The sequence below is a fragment of the Elaeis guineensis genome, chromosome 8 (assembly GCF_000442705.2).
Source record: "Elaeis guineensis isolate ETL-2024a chromosome 8, EG11, whole genome shotgun sequence".
Taxonomy (NCBI): Eukaryota; Viridiplantae; Streptophyta; class Magnoliopsida; order Arecales; family Arecaceae; genus Elaeis; species Elaeis guineensis.
In genome coordinates, this window is record NC_026000.2 from 9,180,843 (window position 1) to 9,201,587 (window position 20,745).

At 35.5% G+C, this 20,745-nt stretch overlaps 1 protein-coding gene across 2 annotated transcripts; it reads right to left on the reverse strand.

Moving 5' to 3' along the window:
• Window position 1: 1 nt before the first annotated feature.
• Window positions 2-16,902, reverse strand: LOC105050378 (uncharacterized). Of its 2 annotated transcripts, none has more exons than XM_010930365.3 (16): window positions 16,717-16,902; window positions 16,592-16,620; window positions 16,385-16,496; window positions 16,151-16,248; window positions 7,234-7,330; window positions 7,059-7,148; window positions 6,857-6,919; window positions 6,654-6,728; window positions 6,349-6,414; window positions 6,198-6,275; window positions 4,466-4,573; window positions 4,223-4,300; window positions 3,981-4,100; window positions 2,246-2,289; window positions 2,042-2,099; window positions 2-252 (listed from the first exon to the last, which is right to left on the reverse strand). In XM_010930365.3, exons 1-16 carry the CDS (start codon window positions 16,885-16,887, stop codon window positions 244-246), a joined length of 1,296 nt encoding a protein of 431 aa, XP_010928667.1. In that variant the 5' UTR covers window positions 16,888-16,902; the 3' UTR covers window positions 2-243. The 2 variants fall into 2 exon arrangements, 1 of the variants encoding a protein (XP_010928667.1); XR_012133831.1 differs by having other exon boundaries at window positions 173-252; window positions 2,246-2,329.
• Between the last annotated feature and the right edge of the window lie 3,843 nt (window positions 16,903-20,745).

Sequence of the window (20,745 nt, forward strand, 5' to 3'; positions counted from 1 at the left end):
ATGAGGACAACTAATATTCATTTATCATAAAGCTATATATTGAGGTACATTGATGGATCAGTAGGTTCTTCTGAACCACCAACATGAATCCTCCAGCTAAGCTATTCCAAAATACAAATGTTAAACAAGATTCTGCCTTGATGCTTCTGTCACCTCTGCTGCTTGGAGAACAGAAGCAAATCTAGTTTACATCAAGTGAAAAGCATGCACCACTACCATCAAAATACTAGAGCATCTTGGATTTTACACCGCCTAGAACCAGTAGAATGACATGATCAGTACATAATAATTCAATGGAAAAGCAAAAAAAAAAAACTGAATTAGTGTAATAACTATTGTAATGCCAGATGAATAAATATCAAAACATAGGTTTTAAGTATCTACGCTGTAATGAACTCGAATCTCATCCAAAAAACTAACCAGAAGGTATTTTCTATATTCTTTGGCCTTATATAAGTATCCAGGATCTCCCTAACGTACACTTGATGTGGAACTAAACACACACCCTCATGTGTCCTCATATACCTCCCCCCAGCTAAGCCCAATCTCAAATACAATTGATCATCCCCAAAAGGGCCAATGATGCAGTATACCTTGTCCACATGGATTGTGGACCGGATCTGCTCTGATACCATTTATAAATTACCCCGCCCCCCCCAAAAAAAAAAAAAATTGCAAAGTACAAAAACCGAGTTGTGCACCATAAAAAAGTCCACCTTGGCACACAATTGATGTGGGACTAAACACATGCCTGCATGTGTCTCTAGATTCAATTTCCAAATGCAAAAAGCATATGTATATCATAATCTGTTTTATGGGCATGCATTAAATATCTCCAAGGCACAACTTATGCAAATGCCCAAATGCAAGACAGCATTCAATTTGATAGCTTACACTATTCATTGCTATCTGCATAGCCTATAACATAATCTAATGAAAACACCAACCATAGAGTAAACCAGTTCATTTGTTTTGATAACTGAAAATTATTTTATTCTGTAACAACATTTTACATATGTGAGAAAGTCCCCAAAAAATTTAAACTAGAACATGTTTCAAATTTGGACAATGGATATCATGACTCAACGCATATATCAATAGATTTAAAAACTCCATCATACATTCTAGCACTAGACTGTTACTGTGTACTAATTTACAAGGTGAGCCATATGATGCCCCATCAAGCCACCTGGAGCATCCTAGCTCCCAAAAGGGACAACTTCATGTTGTAAGGAACAGATATATTGTGGTTTTCTTTTTTTTATTTTTTTCTGGGAGGTGGGGGGATGGGGGAGCAGGGGGTAGACTTTGAGCACGAGAAAAAATTAGGAATAAAATACAGCAAAAAACATGAATAAAATCATGCACGGCATTTTACTGTTTATCATTTAATGTTTAAATAAAAGTAGATCACTTCTTAGCACGATTGAAAAGGTGGATGTATCTGTAGATTTTTCTTAAATGAATTCAGAAGTACCAATTCAGTCAACATCCATTCATGTCATAGCAGACAGCTTCAAATCTGAAAATCTCTTGCTTGAGTTGATACAGAAGATGCTGTGTTCAATATACCCTAGAGCATACCCCACCACAAAGGACCTAGATCATGGTCATTATGGACAAATCCACTAAAAATGTAGAATGGTTTCGCATGACAAACAATAGTAGTCGAAATAAGTTTGAAAATTGGGGCTCCTAGAAAAGCCCATTGATGTATGACCACTCGCATACCTCTGTCAAATACTATAAAACCACTTACATGTCACAAGAGAAAGTTGCCCAAATGCTTTTGCAGCAGAGCACTGCCTAAATTTAGCAATAAAATTGCAATAATATGCATGATTCATGTTGCATTTTTTTTCAGGGATACAAGGCTTACATAAGTGTTTGGATGCTCCTCAAAAGACATGTCAATTGAAAATTCTTTTTTGAATTATATCCTCTAACATGCACAAACAGGAAGTGCTCAAGCTCAGCATGGGTAAGAACTTACTAAAAAAAGGGCAAAAACAAATTTTCAGGAGGATAAAGCTTTGCACACCTCAGCAGATGCTGAATGGATAACTTCTCTCTCAGCATCTAAATGGCTACTCAGTCTCCTAGAGACAAGAAATAAATGCATAAATGCATAGGCCACTGGAAATACAAAACTAATCACACACGCACACGCACACGCACATGCGCACGCACGCATGCCCGCGCGCACACACACACACAGAGGGAAGAAAAGGTTCCAAAAGTTCACCTTGGCTTCTCAGACTTTGTAAGATGTTTGGACATTATTGAAGCCTGCATTGAGATTCCAAATGAAGGTCGATGTTGTGAGTTCCTTGTAATAAAAACTTTTTGTGCTCAGGGATCAAACAAATGGAGATTTAATGGAAAGACACGTCTTGCGTTTCAAATACACAAGCTTTTAAAATATCCAAGATGTGCTTAATCATACAAAACAAATTCATTCAGAGGAAAGAGATCCTAAAAGACCATATATTAACAGCACTTGCATATTAATTACTGGAGAGGCTTGCATTTACTATTTCATGAAAAATAAAGAAATGTATAACTGACATGGTGCAAGTTGTGCCCAACCAGAATCACATGTACATAAATGTTACATACAAATAACTGTATGCTGCAAATGAAAACCTACTAATCTATTTTATTGCTTCTACCATTAATGCCCCAATAGAGAGAATTAAATCCTACAGCACACTGGAGCCTGCCCAGAGTTCAGTGTATCTCTGCTATTCACCTGTATACTCTAAAAAGAGCTTCACTTACGCACTTTCCAGAAATAAATAGCATTTATTCCTTTATTCATTGCTCAATCGGATAAGTTTTTTGTACTCTGTTGGTTCTTAGACATAACTGCCATAAGTCCCTGCCACACTCCCAGTAAATGGAAAAGATTACAGAAGTGGGGAACCCACCTGCATTTTTACCATTATTATGTCCAGCAAAAGTGAGAGATCGGCGATACGTTTATTCAAGCTTCAAAAATCAAATGGAAAAGATATCTGAAATAAGGACTAAAATTATTTAGCAGTACTAGCATTCAGGTACTTACGATGCATGTTTCATAAGGAAAATAGATTTGATAAAAAATAATAAATAATATTATAATAAATGAATGAATGAATAGTAAAATTAAAATCAAATTAAAACAGGAGATAGAGATAGGAGATGGATAAAGCTGTTAGAGAGGGAGATAGAAACGAAGGTGAAATAAGTTTATTACAGAAGTTAGTTTGGATAGAGAGAGGAATTTGAGGCTTAGAAAGATGCCATCATATGTGAGAAGATGCACAAGAGAGGATTTAAATTAATTATATGCACATTTTTATTTACAATAGTAACCATGTCGATCATTGTGATATAATCAAATTTTGTTTATAGATCATTCATAAGCAAATCTGAAAGACCCAAAGAACCCAACAATGCTCCTTTTAATATAGTATACTATGCTCATCTACGTGCAGACTAACTTTTAAAGGATCAGCAGTCATGCAGACCGGCGTTGGGCACATTTAACACAGATGGTTTATTCACAAGGAAGGAGCATTCAGTCAATGGTTGTGATTCCAGCGATCATGATTGTTACAGTATATATTAAACAAGTATACTCTCCATTCTATTTATGATAAGACAACCATTTACATGATGTAGAAAACAATATTTGTTAGAGAGTGAATTTGGAGATGTGAATTTGAAGTTAGTAGGAAGTGGGACCCATGGACTCACCAGCTTCTAAATGAGGTGCAAGCTCTCACGCACAAAAACCTAGTCATGCTAGCCTTTTGCATTACATACAATCTTGATTAATTTCAACCAAAACAAGCATAAATTGATTAAGATGTTGTGATGAACAAACCCAAAGTACACTTAAACATCTGACAGGAAATCAACAAACTGCTTCTATCATCAAGACTGAATTATGAGGATAAGAAATAAAACCAATTTTCAAAAGTAGTAACTTAAACCTGCTCTTGAATGATGCTCCTAGCTTCAACAAGTTGAGCTTCAAGTTCAAGCTCTCTCTCAGTTGCCTCAGAAGTCAACTCTGCTCCTTTTTGTGCATCTTGAAGTTGTATCATCCGTGCCTATTCCAGGAAATACCATGATGATAATGATGATGTTGATGATGAAAATTGAAGCAGTCCAGACAGAAAGTATCAAAAGAAGAGAATCATTATGCTCTTAGCTCCAAGCCAGTGGAAACCACCTTAATTGAAGCCATCTTAGTCCGCAAGCTCTCTTCTATTTGATCTCTGGCCATGTGGAAAGGTAGATCAAAGACATCCTGCCAGTAACAATGGCAAGATACAAGCCTAGAATAATTAGAAATACCTAATCTTAAAAGAAAAAAAACAACAACAACAACAACATCAATCAGTTAAAAGAATCCCCCACCCAAAAAGAAATTCCCGTTCTCCTTGAGAGAAATGTTTAGCAATTAAAACCATACCGTCCTGCCACCTAGGGGAGACTGAGGAGACCCTGCCTCTTGTTTTTCATTGACAGCAGTTTGTTGCGACAACCCATTTGGAGCATTTAGGAAGTCCCGCATATCCATCTAAAGAAGCAAAAAGGATGGGCAAAACAATTCATTTAAGCTTTGCTTGAATTAAGATCAACACAACTTGCAATTCAGAAAAATTAACATATTAAGAATCAGAATCAACATCATACGATCTTCCAGTGGCTTCAATGATAATCTGTTAGAAAAGAAGTTTATGTGTAAACAGAAGACAAGTAGAAGAAGCCATATCTAACTTCTTTGGAAAAAGAAACCTATAATCAGTTAAGAAGAACATTTACATAGACAACATTATTCTTCAAAATAAATCAGAAAGGAAAGTAAACAAACAAGAGATGAAACCTGTGAAGCATGAACAAGGATATGGGAAACAGATATGACATGACACAATGAACCAATACAATAAATCTTGGAGAAATAGAATAGAAAAAAGCTGGGCTACAGAAATAAATAAATAAGTATTTTTAAATATATGAAAAAAGCACCATAAAGCTTGCTGGGTTATCATAATAACACAAAGCATAATTATTTATCATAATCCTGGATTCAGGTCCTAATGAGACATCCTTTGGGACATCAAGATGGGGTACCATCCCATGTATCGGGATAGGACGGTTCCGCCAGCATTCTAGTCACGACGTATAGGGACATCCCCTATCCCAAGTTTCAGGACGGAGCGGGACGGCAGCACGTTCCGTCCTATGGAAAAATTCGTCCCATGGGATTTAAAACCTTGATCGTAATAACATAAGTCCATGCTCCATACAACAAAATCAACACTAGAGTTAATCCTCCATAATACCCATTAGAAAGTCAACATTCATCAAAAAGGAAAAAAGGGAAAATGTCCTCATCAATTGCACCAATACAGTGAATCTTAGAGAAATAGAATATAAAAATAGCTGAGATAAAAAAATAAATAAATATACATTTATATATATGTACGAGGACATCCATAAAGCATAATGTTATCATAATAACATAGTGTGATCCTCCATACAACAACATCAACTCTAGGGTTAATCCTCCATCATGCCCATTACCAGAAGGCCAACATTCATCAAAAAGAAAAAAGGGAAAATCTTCCTCATCCCTAGTGGTATCAAGAAGTATCCCAGGCATATTTAAAAATTGTTTGGATTACTTTCTTTTTAAAAAAGAAAAAATATATGAAACAAGTATCATACATGTATCCTAACTTCACCTAAACAACTATCAAAATCTGATACATAAGAAATATGAACACAACATGCAATTTAAATCATCCATTTGTCAATTTGTAGATTAGAAGCAATTCTTTTGTGAACCACCAGGACAAACTAAAGCCAGGGAAAAGAAAAACATGTTTACAAATTCTTGAGTCTAGACATGATATTAAAAAAAAAAAAAAACAGTGGCATAAACATCTAATTTCCCATGACCTTTAAATTAAAAAAGCAAAGTACAAAATGTAGTCCATCACTCAATAAAATCTCAGCAAGATAAATTAATTGTTTAAAAAATAACCCTCCACTACAAGCATTTTTTTGAGATAACAAGAGAGTTCCATCACGATATACCCCTGAATGAATCATAGCAAGATATGTTGATGCAACAGCAAACAGGTAAAGACAAGAGATAATAAAAGAACTCTTAACAGGTTACTATTACATGTTCCTACCTGCATAGAACGTAGTAAAGCCCTCAAATCAGCATTCTCTGCCATCAGCTCTTGCTTTTTTACTTCATATGCATCAACCTATTGGCACGATGTAACACATTAAGGCAATAACAAACCACATGCGTCAATTCACTGAGAACATTTTTCTTACAATCATTTTATAGAAATCACTGTCAGCCTTCTTTCCATTCCACGTTCCACGCTGACGCCCTTCTTTCTGTTGCCATTAACAATAAGCCCCATCAGATGGAAATAATCTTAATTATCTGAAGCATCAAAAAGCTGAACCAGGTGCAAATGTAGAATTGAAAGCCAAAAAGGCTTTTAAAAAAAATGTGATGTGAAGCACATGAGGATTGGTGTAATCCAATGTAATATGGAGAATTATATTAGCTGTGTTTATGCATGTAGTTTGCTTGTTAGAACTATAAATTAATAAAAACAACTTTAGAAAACCTGCAGTAAGTTCATTATTTCCATCCCTGACCGAGATTCCTTCTTTTTCTCCATTAACACTTGGTTTAGTCTCTCCTGCAAAGCAACATATTGCTCCCGCCAGTTATTTTGTAAATGCAATTGGGCGTGTTCCATGATGTGATTAATTAAAACTTTTGCCAAGATGAATATCTGATTATGTAAACCATACACCACAGCAGTACCTGTAATTTTATATATTCCTTCTCCTTTTTCTTCGTTTCATGTATTTGTTGCGTGCGCACTTGCTTTTCAAGGAAAATTAATGAAGCGGGAGTAATGAATTTTTGGGGAAAGAAAATAAGATGATGACGAAGAAGAAGAAGAAGAAAGAATATTTCCCAGAAAGCGGAAGGGACAGAGGCACAATGACAAGATATCTCTCACCTGATTACCAATGACCATTCGCTGAAATTCATCACGTTCCTGCTGCAACTTTTCAATTTGAGCCTTCAGAGCTGCAGTATTTTTAGCCTCCTGATAACAATAAAAGAGTTACAAAGACTGACTGATCCAACATCATTTAAAGAAGTGATCCATGGAGGAAATACAATGAACCAACCATTCGGGTTAAAGTGGCTAGCTCTCGATCTTTTGAAGCTAATTGTGCCTCAAGCCTTTCAACCTTGGCCTCTAATCTTGATATATCAGACTGCAATCTATAATAATACAACAGCACTCTCAACAAAAAATGTGCCCTCCATTACTAGCTCAAAATAGCAACATGTAGCTCCTAACATAAATGCGAGTTTATCCAATTTCAGTTATGATTAAGTAAACTAATCCAATTTAAGCAACTACTAACAGAAATGTTCCAATGGACTATTTCTGCTTTGGCACTAAATTTGGTGACTTAGACTGGTAGAAAGATCTTGAAGACCCAACCAGGCACAAAATGATAACCCTCATGACTAATACTAACATATAAAGCTCTTACCACTCGAGGAAATTTTTCAGACAGAAAATCAGCCCCAAAAGATTCTACATTAACATAGGATATGAAAATCCCAAAACTGAACAGGTTAAGTGACCATGGACATATATTTATTTGGGAAGACATTGTGATAATACCTTTCATTGCTTGCATCAACTTTCATTATTGGTGTTGAAAGGATTGGGAGAAAAAATGGTAAAATCATGCTGTCGTGCAAGTAGTTGAGGTGTAATTATAAATCATATCACCGAAATATGCAATTTATAAATCTAATTTATACAAATAAGAAAGGCAGAAAATAACCACTGTTCATGGTTCAGAAATGTTGGAAATGGATAGGTTCGCCCATGATGAGGGGAACGGTTACTTTGGGAGTTAAATAAAACCACCCAAAAATCTGCCACATGAGATATAAAAGAAACAGAACAAGAGTGGGTGGAGAATATAGACACAAAATCTCTCTCCCAAAAGGCCATCTGGGGATCTCTTTCATCCTCGGTAAACTTTGCATTTGGGTTGTGGAAATTGGGTGTTTTTCAACTGAGTAATCACACTCAAGTCCTGTGGAAGCACGTGATTTAACCTCGGTAAATTTCAGTCCAGAAACCTCACTCAAGAGGTAATCCTAAACTCATCTGTTTCATATTCTTCATTGGTATCAGAGCCAATAGATTGCATCAACGGCTTCTAAGGATGCTTATGTTGTATTTGGTGAATGCTTAAGTGCATGTTTGCCATTTTTTCTTCAAAAGTTTCATTTCAAGCTTTAAAGCACCCTCTCATGGCATCTCCACGTAGAGTCATCCAATTACTATGGTTTTTAAGTATGTTGTAGCCCTTGAGTAATTATTCAATTCTGGAAATTTTTGTCTCAAATGGTTGGTTGTAAGTGAAGTTCTAACTCAAACAAGTTTCAGTTTTCATTTTGTAACCCGTATTTTTGATTCAGTTTTCTCTGTACACATTATGAAATAAACAATGAAACTTCTACCATCTGAAAGCTCTGTGGATAAGCTTTCCATTGATATAAAGAACATCAAATTTGGTTAACTACAGTAAAAGTTATGAAGGTCCGAAGTTCAGTAATTATACTGTTCAAATCTGAACCTATTACATCTGCCCAACCATGGAGAGTCAAGCATGTATGGAACAGGAGAGCCCAAAGGCTGCTCCTGTTGGATGATAGGATCACACGTTTTGACTTGCCAAGATACTGAATTAACCGAGTCTAGATTTGGATCTAGAGAGATAAGTTTTAACCACCTGTGCATGCAGACTTTTGTGGCCCCTCTTCCACAATTCTCTGCCACAAGGATGGCAATGGACAGTGGAGGCTCTTTTATATATATATATATATCAATAAACTAATTTCAGGGCCCATTTCCACTTTGTGTACATTGTTTTAATGGGTGGGATAGGATGATTAGTGGGTGCTCATTGAGTTATGATCTTATAGTTTCATAACTAAGTCTAAGGGAGATATGGTTCATGTTCGTAAAACTCTAGAGATCAATATTATGATTTTGATTGGAATAATATTCTTTAAGCTTATTCTCTTTGATCCTGTGAGTTTAGATCATATGAGTTATTAAATCTAATATATACATGTTTATTTTATTATTAGAAATGGTTGTAACAAAAAGGACAAAGAAGTGCTTAAGGGGTCAACATGGCAGAAACAAGTTGCAATCAATTATGGCATATAAAATGAACCCAGAACATAGTATGGCACACCATCTTTCTATCTTGGATGATAAATTTAAAGTATTGGAAAATGAAGATTATGTTGTTCAACCATTTGAAAGAGCGGAAGCTCTTTGGAGGTCCATACCAAAGTTTTGTCCGAGACTTTTCGAAGAATGTGTTGAAAATTACACTATTTTTGACTATGAGGGTCCGCTATTGAGATTAAGGAATGAGTATAACTGTCATTATATGACAAAAGTATTGAGATGGACAAGTGCTCTATCTCTATATGTTAATCTCTGCAGTGACAGGCAGATTATATATGGCAAACCTGTCAATAGCCTATTGATGACAAAGGTAGCCTCAGGCATTGTACATCAAGTTGAATATGATAATATTGTTCCAAAGCCATGGTGCACTAAGAATTGACAAGATGACTAAATAATATATCTAGTAGTCATACTTAAATTCATAGGACATTGTGCATAGCCGCTTAGTTATTCATTTTTAATGTAATTGAGCATGTGTAAATATTTGTAAGCACTTGAATGCTAATGTTAATATTAGTATATTTATTTTTCCATGAATGGTATCATTATATATTATGTTTTATATGGTTGGTTGTTGCATGTCTTGATAAGTATTTAATTGAGTGGGAGTTCTAGAATTGTTAGAACTTAAAATTTGCAAGATGAATACTAAGTTAATGATGCGTTGACATTCGAGTATGGAAGATGATTGGGAACATAGTGACCTTTCGATTCTATATCTTATGTTAAATCATCATCAATTTAGTATGTTATTCTATTGCAAAGTGATGTATGTGCATTAAATGTTGAAGTGCTGGCATTTACTATCAACATTGTCTCTATAGAATCAATAGCATCAAAGAATATTATTGCTGACCTAAATAAGGATGAAAAGCTAAATGGTGATAATTATAATATTTGGCAAACAAAGATCCAATATGTTCTTGAGGAACAAGAGGCACTAGAGACAATCCACCACACTATGACTAACCCTGGTGATGGAAACGCTGCCCAAAATAGAAGAGATCAAGAGGCTTATCGAGCTTGGAAGCATAAAGATGCTCTTACACATGAAATTCTGATAAGCTCCATGATTGATGATCTCATTGGTGAATGTGAACACTTACCCTTTGCTCAAAACATATGGCTTCACTTAAAAGATAAATTTGAGGGTACTCCTGTAACAAAACTGAGGCAATGGACAATCAAGTTCGATACTTATAAAAAGCGACCTAATCATACAATCAAGTAGCATCTAAGAGAGATGTCCAATATGATTAAGAAATTGAAGATAGATGGTCATACCCTCACTGATGAGCAGCAGGTTCAAACAGTAATCCGGTCTCTTTCTGATAATTAAGAACACATAAAGGTCAACTTGACCCACAACGATAGCATCAAGACCTTTCAAGATGTGTCGCGTCATGTTGAGCTAGAAGATGAGCGACTTGGAGCCGCTAATGCCACTAGACAAGTTTATATAGCCGAATCGAGCTCCAAGAAAATAAAAGGCTATTGGTGCAAGAAGTACAACAATAAAGAAAAAAAAAAGAAAAAGAGACTGGTTATGGACCATGAAAGGCAAACATTTGTGGAAAAAAAAGGACAAGAGCAAGATGAGGTGCTATAACTGTGGAAAAATGGGTCACTTTGCTCGTGAGTGTGGCAAGCCAAAGAAGATAGCACCTAAATCCATTTTTCTAAGTACTATTTGTGTTTCTAGTATTATTTTGCTCGCTGATTTTTTTTTTTGTGGATTATAGACTCAAGAGCCACAAACCATATAGCTGGAGACCGAACAGCATTTGTAGAATACCATCGAGTCCAAGCTGGAACAAGATGGGTATATGTAGGACATAATGCAAAAGTTGAAGTAAAAGGTATAGGCACGTGTAAGTTGGAATTGCATAGTGGCCGAACCTTATTCCTACATAATGTCTTGTATGCTCCAGGGATTCAACGGAATTTAGTCTTCGTATCTGTTCTTTTAGGTCTAGGATATATTTTAAATTTCCATGATCGATGTGTAGATGTTTATTGTGGATCTGTTTACTATAGTGCTGGACACCTCTTAAATGGTTTTATTGTATTAGATTGTGACTATTATGGTAATAGTTATGCTAATAGTTGTTTTTCCTTAATTGCTTCTTTAAGCAACGTTAATGTGAAAGTAAAAACTTGGCATGCAAGATTGGGTCATATTGGGAAAGAAAGAATGAATAGACTGGCAAAAGAGGGCTTGTTAGGTCCATCAAATACAATTGACTTGCCTAAATGTGAATATTGTTTAGCAGGAAAAGCAACTAAGAAATCACTTGGAAAAGAAACTAGAGCCGAGTTTCCATTTCAATTAATTCATTCTGATATATGTGGGCCCATGAACGTGAGAGCAAGGCATAGTGCTTCGTATTTCATCACATTTATAGATGACTTCACCCATTTTGGTTATGTCTATTTGATTTCACATAAGTCAGAAGCATTGAAATGCTTCAAACATTATATGACCCTTGTTGAGAATCAATTAGACAAAATGATAAAAGTTTTAAGAACTGATTGGGGGAGGGAATATCTATCTGAACAATTTAAATATCTATGTGATAAAAAGGGCATAAAAAGGCACTTGACTATTTCTAGAACTCCACAACAAAATGGTATGGCTGAAAGGAGAAACAGGACTCTATTAGAAATGATCAGATTTATGATGGTTCAAGCTAATCTTCCCATTTCATTTTGGGGAGATGCATTGTTGACTTCTGCCTACATATTAAATCGAGTGCCCTCTAAATCAGTTATTTCTACATCATATGAATTATGGACAGGAAAAAAACCAGATCTAACTCACTTTCGACCATGGGGGTCAGCAGCTTACGTTCACGATTCTTTCCACAAGTATGAAAAATTGGATTCTAGAAGGAAGAAATGTATCTTTATAAGATATCCTGAACATTCGAAAGGATATGCATTCATTGGTGAACATTCAGATGGAGTAACTGAAACAGAATCTAGAGATGCCACATTTTTAAAGGATGATTTTCCTAGTAGAGGTGAGGTCAATAAAGAATTCCAATTATTTGAGATGGAAGATCTTGACCATATATCAGAAAATAATGTTCAGGCAGAAAAAGACATGCCTCAATTTCTTCATTCGAGTAGGAGCGATACATTACCTAATGATCACGCTCCACATATACGAAGAAGTACTTGTCAAAGTATTCCTCGTCGACGTTTCGAGATCGAGGGAGAAACTTTTATAATAGCTTCACATGATGAAGAAGAGCCTAAATCAGTGAGGCTCTAACATATCATGCTAGAGAACAATGAAAAATTGCAATGGAAGAGAAATTGGAGTCAATGAAAAATAACCATGTTCGAGACTTGGTTGATCTGCCACAAGGACGTAAAGCTATTAAAAACAAGTGGATTTTCAAAATCAAATGCAAGGCAGATGGATCCATTGAGAGGTATAAGGCACGTTTAGTGGCGAAAGGCTATACCCAACAAAAAGATATAGATTATGAGAAAATATTTTTGCCAATAGTGCGTTTTATACCAATTCGTCTAATCCTGGCTATTGTAACTCATTTAGATTTAGAATTACATCAAATAGATGTGAAGACAACTTTTCTCAACGGAGAATTGGATAAAGAAATCTATATGGAGCAACTAGTAGGTTTTGTAGTTAAAAGCCAAGAAAATAAAGTTTGTAAACTCAAAAGATCCATATATGATATTAAACAATCATTCAGACAATGGTATATGAGCTTTCATAGAGCTGTAACATCCAATCATTTTGATATGATCGATGAAGATCATTGTGTTTATGTCAAACGTCAACAAGATAAATTTGTGATTTTATCAGTTTATGTTGATGACATATTGTTAGCTGGAAATGATGAGGAGTCCGTCAATATCATCAAAGGATGGTAGTCTTTAAGCTTTGAAATGAAAGATATGGGAGAAGCTACGTATATACTTGAAGTTCAAATCAATAAAGATCGTTCTAGAAAATTATTGGCTCTTTCATAAGAATCCTATATTAAAAGGATTCTAGAACAATTTAAAATGCAAAATTGTAATCCCATCGACACTCCTACTATTAAGGGCAAGTGCCTAAGCCTCGAAATGTGTCCTAAGACACCAGAAGAGAAGAAAGAGATGGCAAAAGTTCCTTACTCTAGTGCTGTTGGAAGTCTTATGTATGCGGCTATGTGCACTAGATCAGATATATGTTATGCCGTAGGCTTGGTAGCCGTTACCAGTCAAATCCTGGCAAGATGCATTAGAAGGCGGTCAAAAAGATCCTAAGGTACCTCAAAGGAACAGTAGATTATTCTTTATATTATCAAGAAAATGGTTTGTGCTTAATGGGACATTCAGACACAATTGGGCAGAAGATCTGGATGGGTGCAAATCTACTTCTGGCTATGTTTTCTTGCTTAATAATGATGCCATATCATGGAGTAGCAAGAAATAAAATTGTATGACATTATCTACAATGAAAGCTGAATTTATAACATGTTCAGCAACAGTGCAAGAAGCAGTTTGGTTAAGGAGGTTCTTACAAAATTTATATATAAAAGAGAATATTGCTAAACCAGTAACTATTTACTGTGATAGCCAAGCGGCGATTGCTTATGTGAAAGATCCTCAGTATCATGGAAGAACCAAGTATATAGATATAAAAAATAATTTTGTAAGAGACATTGTAGCAAGAAAAGAGTGGTCTTACAATACATTTCTATGCATCTGATGCGAGCTGATCCATTTACAAAATCAATACCAAGGGATGTGTTTGAAGCACATGTGCAATCAATTGGTTTGCGTAGAATATGATGTATTACATGGCAAAAGACTAACAATCTTACATTGTAATATTTTCAATTGATGAAATACATTACTCTATTCCATTTATCAATATCTGTGTGATTGCATGGAAGAAAAGTATAATCATAATACTAGCACAAGCACATATGAAGTTTTAAAAAGGTATGTCGCCAGGATAAGATTGGCTATCTCACACGAGCAACCACCTCAGGCACTAGGGAAGCGTGCTGAGATGAGATACATGTACACTTGTTTAAACCAGAGACATTTGAAAGAGCATTTAAAAGTGTATATATACGTGATTTTAAGTATCGCTTTGACAAAAAGTCAAAACAAAAAAGGACCATATTTATATGATTTGTATTATTTTGGACCAAACATGATGATCCCACAATCATGTTAGCCTGTAGTATAATAGATGCCAGATATGAGATCTCTAATGGGTTAAGATGAATGGCCGCATAGAGAACTCGGGTTAGGCATAAATAATCGCCTAGACTAATATCTGTAGAGTGTTTAAGATTAATGACATACACTCTTTAGTGGAAAGATAACACCGTAACACATGTTTCATACCATGTGTGCAAAGATGACCAATGAGAAAAGTAAGGTTAAAATTAAAGAAATCCCTACATCCTCACTATGTGAGTTCCTCGAAGCTTAAAATCTAATATAGCTTCAATATTGCCCTTATAACTTTTGATTATACTTTGACGTGACAGATCAATATTTGTTACTTTAGCATGTTTTCGATGGTGATGGAATAATTAACCCTATGGGGCATGTCTAGGAAAACAGTTGATCTGAAACTGATAAGTATGAGAATGAAAAGGAAGATAATTTAGATTATGTTGATTTATATATACACCGATCGACTAGTTATGTCTTTCTTAGAAAAGTTAGATACAATTGTGAATGCATAAAAAGACAAGAGGGGTTAAGTATAGCTTTCGAGGGATTAGTATGCTTAATCCAACATAACTAAATGTGTCTAGGGCATAGCGAGTCATAATATAATTTGAATTTAATCTCTAGTTTCTATAGCCACTATGTATCCCTAACAGGTGCATAGTTAGGCTTGCAGGTGAGCTCACGGGTCACACGACCCATTTACTAGTATGAAAGTTACCAAGATAATAGAAACATTTTGCCCATCATGTGCGAGTGAGAGATATTGAAAATGGATTGGTTCGGCCATGATTAGGGGGAACGGTTACTTTGGGAGTTAAATAAAACCACCCAAAACCCTGCCATGTGAGATATAAAAGAAATAGAACAAGAGTGGGTGGAGAATATAAAAACAAAATCTCTCTCCCAAAAGGCCATCCAGGGATCTCTTTCATCCTTGGTAAACTTCGCATTTGGGTTGTGGAAATTGGGTGTTTTTCAACTGAGTAATCACACTCAAGTCCTCTGGAAGGACATGATTTAATCTCGGTAAATTTCAGGCCAGAAACCTCACTCAAGAGGTAATCCTAAACTCATCTATTTCATATTCTTCAAGAAATAGGCAGTTGACCAGCAAAACATGCACCATGATCCTCTAGGCAGATCAGTACTAGACAAATAGAAATCTCACGTAAACAGCATCAGCATTTGAATTGGAATGAAAAGTGCTGGGAAGCATGAACGTGATAATTATTAATAAATGACCAGACATTAACATACCTAAACATAATGCAATGTACCTAATGCAAAAACCCTAAAATCATCTCCAACCAGGTAATCACCCTCAAACATATTAATAGACCACCATTCACTAACAACTCCTCTCTGTTTTGGGAAAGACAATATGCTAATTTCTCTTTGCAACGACTGAAAATTCCATTCAGTGCCACAGAGCGCTACAAATTCTACTAATTATGATAAAGTAACGGTTGGATTTAAGCTCTGCTTACATGTACAATGCTTACATATACAAAGAAAATTGAAACAACATTATTGGATCCCCATAAATTAAGTCACCGAGAAAGATCAAATTGATAAAAAGAAAAAATATAGTTCACCTCTGCCTCTGCTCATTAGATGACTCCCTAAACTCAATGTCGCGCTGCCTTTGTTGAAGCAGAGAATAGATGCAATTGCATGTCCTTGCGATCGAAACCTACCATCAAAAAATTAAAAATAAAAACAAGAATAAGGAAAGAACGAATATTTATAGCAAAAAACCGAGAAAATTGTACGAAAAAACCGATTACTATACGAGAATAAATAAAGACTCTCGGATCAAGAAGACGCACGGGATCAACGGCAAAGAGATCGAGAGAGGCAGGGAATCCGAAGGTCACCAGCGTCTGGTTAAGGTACTTGGTGCAATGTTCCAGGTTCCCAGCGTCGGCAAAGGCGTATTCCCTACAAGATCGAATCAAAACCCTAGTAAACGGAAACTGGGTTCAGGAACATAGATCGAACGGCCCAAGGCCGCTCGAGAGGGAAGATCTCCTCACCCGATCCCGAACGGCGGCCCACCGGATACCTGCATTGGAGTATATTTGAGCCCAGATACCGATCGAAGAGAAGAAGAGAAGAGGGAATTCGAAAGAGGATCGATAGAGAGAGTGGAAAGAGTTACTCCGAGGTCGAACTCGGACTGAGTCGCCGACATCTTGGAACTCGGAAGTTTCCTCGTACGGCGAACTATGGAGAAGTCCTCCCCGTTCCACGGCGATCCGTGAGAGAGATGTCCGGAAATTTGAACATGTATGGAGGCGAGGGCCGGATGTCGAGGGGAAAAATTATACATTAGCTGTTGCCAACGTGCGCCGCGTGTGATGTACGCTTGGGGTACCAATCTTGGTCACTCCTTCACGTATAAATTGCTATGCGTTAGAAACTATCTTGTCCGTTACCATGAGAAAGTTAACGGCTGATATCATATTAGCATATACTACTTTATGCGAACTCCTTCAGAAAAGATTCCGCTTGGGGATGCCCGAACCGTAATCGGACGGTCCAGATGGCGTGTGTTCAATTGGATCTTGCCGTTGGGGAGGCGGTCCCTAGGCTTTAAATAAAGCGGGTAAATTTAACGGGTGGTCCCAATCATAGCCCACGATTCGCTTCCGCGGGCCGGCAAAACCCTGACGAATTTTCGAATTTTAATAAAGTGGCAGCCGGCCTGATTCAGTTAGCGGGTCGGGTCTAAGTAGATCACTAAGGGGTGCCCACCCCTGCGAACCCATTCCTTCTTCCTCCGCTTGTCCGACCTCTAGAAAAAAAAAAAATTTTTTTTTTGATAGACACTATAAAATTGAATTAGGAGAGAAGGGCAGGAGGGAGATCTGAAACGAGTGCGTGGTTGCTCCACCAAAATTTGTTATTGTAAGGTTGCAAATAAGTCAGATTGGCCCGTGATTTGATCCAACCCAATCTACTTAAATTCGATCCGACTTATTTTAGAGATTCTATGGGGTTGAATTAGATTTTAAAATTAAATCTATTTTATTTTCTAGATCAAATTTAGGTTTATTGAATTCTGATCTAATCTGACATACCTATTTTTTAAATTAATTTTATATTTTTTATTTTATAATTCGATCTTATCCAATTTAGACCCAATATACTATTAGGGCATGCAGAGGGCGCTAGTTGATATGCTAATTCTTTTTTTTTTAATTTTTTTTTATGATGTATTTGTTGATATTTTTTGTGTAGCTCATGGATGCATTGGATGGTTTTTGATATATAAAGATATCAAGTGAATTACTTGATAGTATTTTTTTGGATAGTATTGGAAATATGATGCTGCAAGATATATTTTGGGATATAATATGTTTATATAGTTTTATCATATGTCAATCCTCTATATATTTTAATATTAATAAATATTAAATCTAATTAATTATAAATATTGCACCACAATTGTAATACACCAATCATTTGAATTTATTTTGTTATCAAATGAACTAGATCATAAACAGTGTGATCTTTTTTAAAAAGAGAAGTTTGATAGTTTATAAAGTGATTAGGAGCTTACGCATTATTTTTTTTCATGTGTCAGTTGAGCATATAATTTTTGATATTTATACTCTTTATTCAAGTTTTTTTTTTTTTTAAGAACTAGGAAGGAGTAAGATTCTTCCCCCATGCAATTATTCATACAAAAGATTAGTGTTTACAAGAGGGTAGTAAAGAGTGAGACCTGTATGATTGTAACAGTCATAGTAGCACCCATTAGGTCTTTGCAATGCATGGATGTGTCCCATCATGAATACCATATGTTTTGTCTCTTGGTTCCCAAGGCCTTCAGGTTGTAACATCCTGCCCGAGGCATGGGTAGTTCTGTTTAGTGACTTTAGTCCCCTTCCTCTAATAACTTCTCACGCCAGTACCCTTGAGAAGTGGTCCCCCAACCCATCATCCGGTCGCCCTCCAATACAGTCTTTTATGCCGGACAGATGATACAGTTGAGGAGTACTTTCCAAATATTACAGTTGTGAGCAACAGATGCGCAGCACCGGACCATGAAGATGGTTTGTTTTGCTATGATTGAGGCTGCGGTGGCCTGGAGCTGAAATTTTTCAAGGGCTTGTTTGAATTCATTGGTCCGAAATTTCATGGATCCATAGTTTTGACCTATATAATTAAGAAAAATGAGTTTGAATTAGATTTATATTCAAAAATATTCAAAAATTTATAAAGTGGGCTAGCATGATCTAAGAGATTTTTTTTTTCCCTGTACTTTTCAGACCGGCTCACACCAAAGATCTTTGGATATTAGAAAAATAATCATAATTTTGATCTCTATTTTTTAGTTGTACTAGTTCAAACCTATAGATCTTCTGAAATTTTGAGTTTGAACATTCCAACAAGTCCTAAGATTCTCTTCTTCCTATAAGCACCAAGTAACCACGGCAATTAGGCTTTCAAGAGCATGGTTTAATTGAGCAACAAGATCCAACCTTCTTCAGTTATCCTATATATCTCTATACGTGCGTGGAAGCTCAATGTCTATGAGCTTTCCAAATATGGTTCCCCAATGATCCTTAAAATATCCACACGATTATAATCAAAATATTATTTATATATTTGTTGCTGTAGCTTGACTAATTCTAACTATGCACTCATTTGCTTCGCAGAAATTTTTTTTTTTTTCAAGAATAAGCTACTTCATGGGCATATGATATCTGAAGATATAATTTTGATATATTTGATTGATCATGAAAAATTATCTTACTCCAGCGTGACTTATATTTAATCGAGTATTTATTTTTCTAAAAAAATTATAGAAAATATCTATTATATCCCTATCAAATATTAGATTATTCCTTTCTGCTCTCAAACTTTATATAAATACTAATATTATATTTATATAAATATAATATAACATTTGATAATAATAATTTATTATATTAATATATATATTTATATTATATTAATGTATCATAATATAAATGTTATATTAGTATAAAATTTATAATATTCATATTAATATAAATATATTATTATTCGATATTTTATGTTAATCATCTATTAATATTTTATAGAATTTCAATCGTGAATCTTAAAAAGATATTTTAAAAAAAATGATCATCAAGAATTACATCCTTTCAATTTTTGACAACCAAATGAGTCATCTAAGTCAATTGAACGAGGGATCTGATCCGATCCGGATTCAATCAAGATCCAATTTTTTTGAATTAGAGTAAGATTATACATATAATTGATCCGATCTTAATAATTAGTTGAGTTAAAAGTTTTGGTCGTCAATCAGGCCACACTCGATCCGTGATTCTATTCTCGCTCGACGCCTATTTGCGGCTCCGTCACTTCTGCCGTCGGCGCCATTCCCATCTCCCAATTCTCCCCCTCTATCCCACTTCTACCCTCGCATATTTTTTTCTCTGAAAATTTTTTACCGATCCACTCTTTTCCTTGGTGTCTACTACTATTAATTGAAACATAATCGATGTACTGAAAATTTGTCGTGATCTATGACAGTATTAGGAGTTGGAATGCATATGAATTTGCTTCGTGGTATTAGAAGATCGACTTTTCTTCGCTTTTTTTCCGAATTAATATGTTTGGAAACAATTAAGACCTCTGTTCTTAGTAAATAATATGCTTATGGGAGCCATATCGTTGGTATGTGGTCCCTGATGAGTTGAAGGATGCTTCCCTTATAAACCAGTTTTACGTATGAACAGAGAGAGGCTTCGGAAAGGTGCCCTCTGGCTCTTAGCTCGAGCACCGCTCTTGCAAGATGTTTGATCCAATTTCCTTTCCGCTGTCTCTCACTAGTGTCATCTGCCAATATAAGCATAATGCATATATCATCCATCTTGCAGTTCATAAGAGGTTTATTTGTTAAATATGAAGATCCATGGCCATTCTTAAATTATTGCTTAGTAAAAAACCTCTGTTTTTAATAAATTATTATAATACTAGGCAAGGATCATGTCCATCAACTGAATATGGGAAAGATCACCGTATCATAGAATAATGTATAATGTATAGCATATAACATACAACATATAATATATAATACAGGTAATTTCTATGGTGCTTCGAAGGATGAAATCATTTTTTATCAAAAATATGGCTGCTTCACTCAATATATATGGTTAAGATTCATCTATTGGCGGCCGCCTACAGCTAATCA